The sequence below is a fragment of the Apis dorsata genome, unplaced genomic scaffold, assembly GCF_000469605.1.
Source record: "Apis dorsata unplaced genomic scaffold, Apis dorsata 1.3 scaffold_4, whole genome shotgun sequence".
In the NCBI taxonomy this organism is placed as follows: Eukaryota; Metazoa; Arthropoda; class Insecta; order Hymenoptera; family Apidae; genus Apis; species Apis dorsata.
Genome location: NW_006263307.1, coordinates 743,160 through 747,434, shown reverse-complemented (window position 1 = coordinate 747,434; position 4,275 = coordinate 743,160). Strand labels below are relative to the sequence as shown.

At 24.9% G+C, this 4,275-nt stretch overlaps 1 protein-coding gene across 1 annotated transcript in view; it reads right to left on the bottom strand.

Annotated features, from left to right (window-relative positions):
* Window positions 1-331: 331 nt before the first annotated feature.
* LOC102681436 (cysteine sulfinic acid decarboxylase) overlaps window positions 332-4,275 on the bottom strand; it is a 7,339-nt gene continuing 3,395 nt past the window's right edge. Inside the window, exons 2-4 of the mRNA XM_006607327.2 lie at window positions 3,361-3,693; window positions 1,480-1,880; window positions 332-1,388 (exon numbers count right to left, since the gene is read on the bottom strand). Coding sequence (XP_006607390.1) covers window positions 413-1,388; window positions 1,480-1,880; window positions 3,361-3,630 — 1,647 coding nt within the window. The 5' untranslated portion in view covers window positions 3,631-3,693 and the 3' untranslated portion in view covers window positions 332-412. The remainder of the gene's footprint in view (window positions 1,389-1,479; window positions 1,881-3,360; window positions 3,694-4,275) is intronic.

The window sequence follows — 4,275 nt, the reverse complement described above, 5'->3', positions numbered from 1 at the left end:
AGAATTTAAATGAAATTAAATGGATGTTGAGTCATGTATAATTCTACATGAAAGTTAATATAATGTAGTTAATTTTAATTTTCTTTTTAAAAAGCGTATTTGTTATTTAAATAATCCATATTTCGAAATAAAAGCTTAATGTAATTTAAAAGAAATAAACATGAAATTTATCACGAAATAATGTTTTAAAAAAAAAATAAATCGAAAATCAATCTATCAATGTATTATATATAATTTATATATAATATTATATATATATAATTATATATAATATTATATATAATATACTTGATCGATCGAACAAATAATTGATTATTATTAAAAAAAATATTTTATACTGTTATAAACAAAAATTCTTTGAATGAGAAATTTTGTATTATTAGAATTTAAAATTTTATAAAAAAAATCAATTCTATAAATCAATGGCGAGCCTCTCGATTTCTTCTGCAAAAAATCTCATATCAATCTCTGTCAATCCAGAATTTTGTAAAACAAGTCTGAAAAAATTAGGTAGCTCTCGTAAAGGTTGGTACGTGATTAACATCGATCCTTTTTTCATCATACGCTCTTTTACAGCTGGCCCAATCTTCTGAAGAGCCTTCAACAATTCTTCATTTTGTAACTGACGCTTTGAAGGTGGCACGTACCAGAAACAGACATTGGTGCACTCAGGTTCGAGTATCAATTTAAAACCTTCTCGGTGTCTTATGTAATTTGTGAAGTATCGTGCTAATTTGAAGATTCGATCCACATGTTTCTCTAAACCTCGAGTACCCTTCGCCTTCCACATAAACCAGAATTTTAGTACATCTGCTCTACGACCACATTGAATGTGTTTGTCTCCACTATCGAAAGAAGTGTCATAGAATTTATCTGGTTGAAAGAGATAACTGGCTTTTGAACCATGTGCATCTTGTAAAAGACCCTCATGACGCAGCAATAGTGTTGAACATTGTTGCGGAGCGGCCAATAACTTATGTGGATTCCAAGTAACAGAATCTGCTAATTCAATACCATCCAAAAGATATTTATATTTTTTAGACATCAAAGCTCCTCCTCCCCAAGCTGCATCTACATGGAACCAAAGATTGTAGTTCTTGCAAATGGCAGCTATATTTTTTAAAGGATCAAAGGCACCTAAAACTGTGGTTCCTGCTGTAGCAGAGACCATCAAAGGTATTGCGTCTTCTTCAAGAGCTTTTTTGATCTGCATTTTCAAATCTGTTACGCACATCTTTCCTTTATCATCAGTTTTCACTTCATAGACATTTTCAGTACCTATTCCTAAAAATGCACTAAGTTTCTTCACAGAATAATGAGCATCTCTGGATGTGAAAATTATTAATCTACCAGTATTGAATAAGCCTAGCTCTTTTAATCGAGGAAATCTATAAACATATTATATTATATTTTATTACATAAAAACTTAAAATTTTATGAATTAATTGATAGAATAAATTTTCAAAAGTTATAAAGTACTTGTAATAGCGTGCCAGATTAATTGCATATCCGTTAGCGATAGAACCACCAGGACAGAATATTCCTTCACTTCTATCATCCTTCCAACCAACTATTTTTCTCATCTCTCGCAATATTTCCTCTTCCATCAAAGAGAAGACTGGAGAAACTTCATAAGTATAAACTGACGGATTTAAGGCATCGGTTAGCCATTGTCCAAGAAGACCGTAAGGATCTACACTGGAGTATAATTGATTTATAAATCGAGGATGACCTGTTTTTACACTATACTTAATCACATTGTGAGCAAGAGTCAAAAGTGTCTCGTAAGAGCATCCCTGGTCGGATAATTTTAAATCAATTATTGAATGGAGTGTTGTTGGTTCTATCCACTCTACTACTCTATTTCTTCTTAAAGTGCCCTGAAAGGTAATTTTATTGTATGATGCAAGAAATATCTTATTTAATATTTTTAAATAATAATATAATATACATAATAATATCATCATCTTTTTCCTTTCGAATTTAAATAATATACAATATATTATATATTTTATATATATTTTTAGATTTATTTTAAATGAATTAATTATAGATGAATTTAGAATTAATAATATGGAAGAAAAAAATTAAGTTAAAGTTAAAAAAATAGAAATTTTAAAAATCTATATTATCCAAAATCTTAATTTCTATTTACTATTGTTATTTTTTTTTTAACATTTATTGAAACATAATTACAATTAATTATTTATGAAAAAGAAAAAAAGAAAAATGTTTTAATATTCAAATATTTTTCAGAATCTAGTAGATTTGTAAGAAATGTCAAATGATTATTTAAGCTGATATTATGTAAATTACAAGTTAACTATTAAATATTTTAATATATTAGCATAGAAATTACGTAAATATTTCGTCTTGCAATAGTAACATAAATGCTATTTGCAACGTAATTCTTTGTCCATGAATTGAACAACGAATCGTGAATGAGCGCAAAAAAACTCGCATAACGAACAATTGAGTCATATTGAATGACAGGAATAAAAAAATTAAATTTTATAATACTTACTTAAAGTGATTTTTTTTAAATTAAATTAGATAATTATATCAATATCAATTAAATAAATCTGAAAAAAAATTTTTTGCCTTCACAATATTTAACTTATTCAAATTCTCTAAAATAAGAATAATGAATGTTTGTTTCAATAATGAATACATAAATTAAATGCCTCTGGTTAATTTTAAAAATCAAATAATGAAAGAAAATTATATTTTTACGAAATATAAATGTAATTTATGAAAATAGAAGGACAAAATAAAAAAAATAAATTTTTATGATAGTAATGTATTTGAAGTTTATATGTATAATTGAATACTTTAAAGTGAATGGCTTTAAAATAAAAAAAAGTGATTGGAAACACTCATATATAACATAAATTATATTGAAAACCATATTTTTTTATTTTGACGAACAAGAACTTTTACTTAATAACAATAACAAAAATATTATCAAAATTCATTAATATTCTATTGTATTATTATAAAAATTGAAAATTAATACGAATAATTGCATATTATTAATTGGAAGTAAAGAAAAAATTGCATTATATTTATATGAAAAATGAAATTTATTTTTTAATCAATAATAGTCAATAAATTGATATTATCGCAATTGAATATCAATGTGATTTTTAACTTAAAGAATCATCATAAAATAACTTTATGAGAATCAATCAAATAATTTTCTTTATCTTAAATATTTTTTATTATATAATTACTCAATATTATCACTAAATCTTAATTCAGAACTAAAAATAACAAATCAGATATTGTTTATTTTAATAACAAGTCATTTTTTTGTAATAATCATATTTCTGTAATAATTAATTTCAACGATGAACTTACCTCAAAAACTGCTTCTTCCAAAAGTAAATTAACGAAGCTTTTCATGAATTTCATATGGATTTCTCGTACTGGAAGACTTTTGTAATTACAAATTTCTTTGAAATTTTTTTTGACAATAGACTGTGAGCAAACATTTTGATAGTCCTCTTTATCATCATCAGAAGATTCACAATCAAAATTGTTCTGCATACTATCATCGCAAGCTTTTCCGAATAAATTGTCTCTTATTTGATCCGAAGTCATGTTTAAAATTTCTTCGTTCGCGGGCATGATTGCACATCGAAGTTTTCTTCAATCTGCTCCCGTAATGGTCGTTTCCTTTATACTTAATGTCTACAAGCCAAGGACAAGATTGTTGCGTGTTAACTACCTTCGGCTACATTTGTTTCACCGAGATTCGCAAGACTGGTTTTCTTTTCTTCTCTCTTTTTCTAATCTAATATTGCGACAGATTCTTATGAATTGGGAAATTATTTTCCGTTTTATATTTCTGTCTTTTCTGATATGATAAAATTATATTGATTTACTAATTGTAAAAAAATCAACAATTTGATATTACGTTGAAACGTTTAATTTAACTCGATATACAATATTATGTTTGGATTAAAATTTTAATTTAGATTTATGAAAGAAATATATTGAATATTCAAGTTTTTTAGATATTAATCTTTATTTTCATTCCTAATATATTTTTCTTTACATTTTCTATTAAATTATTTCTGTTCCTTTAATTAATTAAAAAAAATATATAATTATAAATAAAAATACATAAATTAATATTTAATATAAATAATATACTATATAATATTAGTAATAAAATTACACGAAAAGAAATCGGTTTTACAAAATATATTTATATTTTATTAGATTTTCTAATTTATTAATTATAAAGAAAATTTCATATGAATTATTATT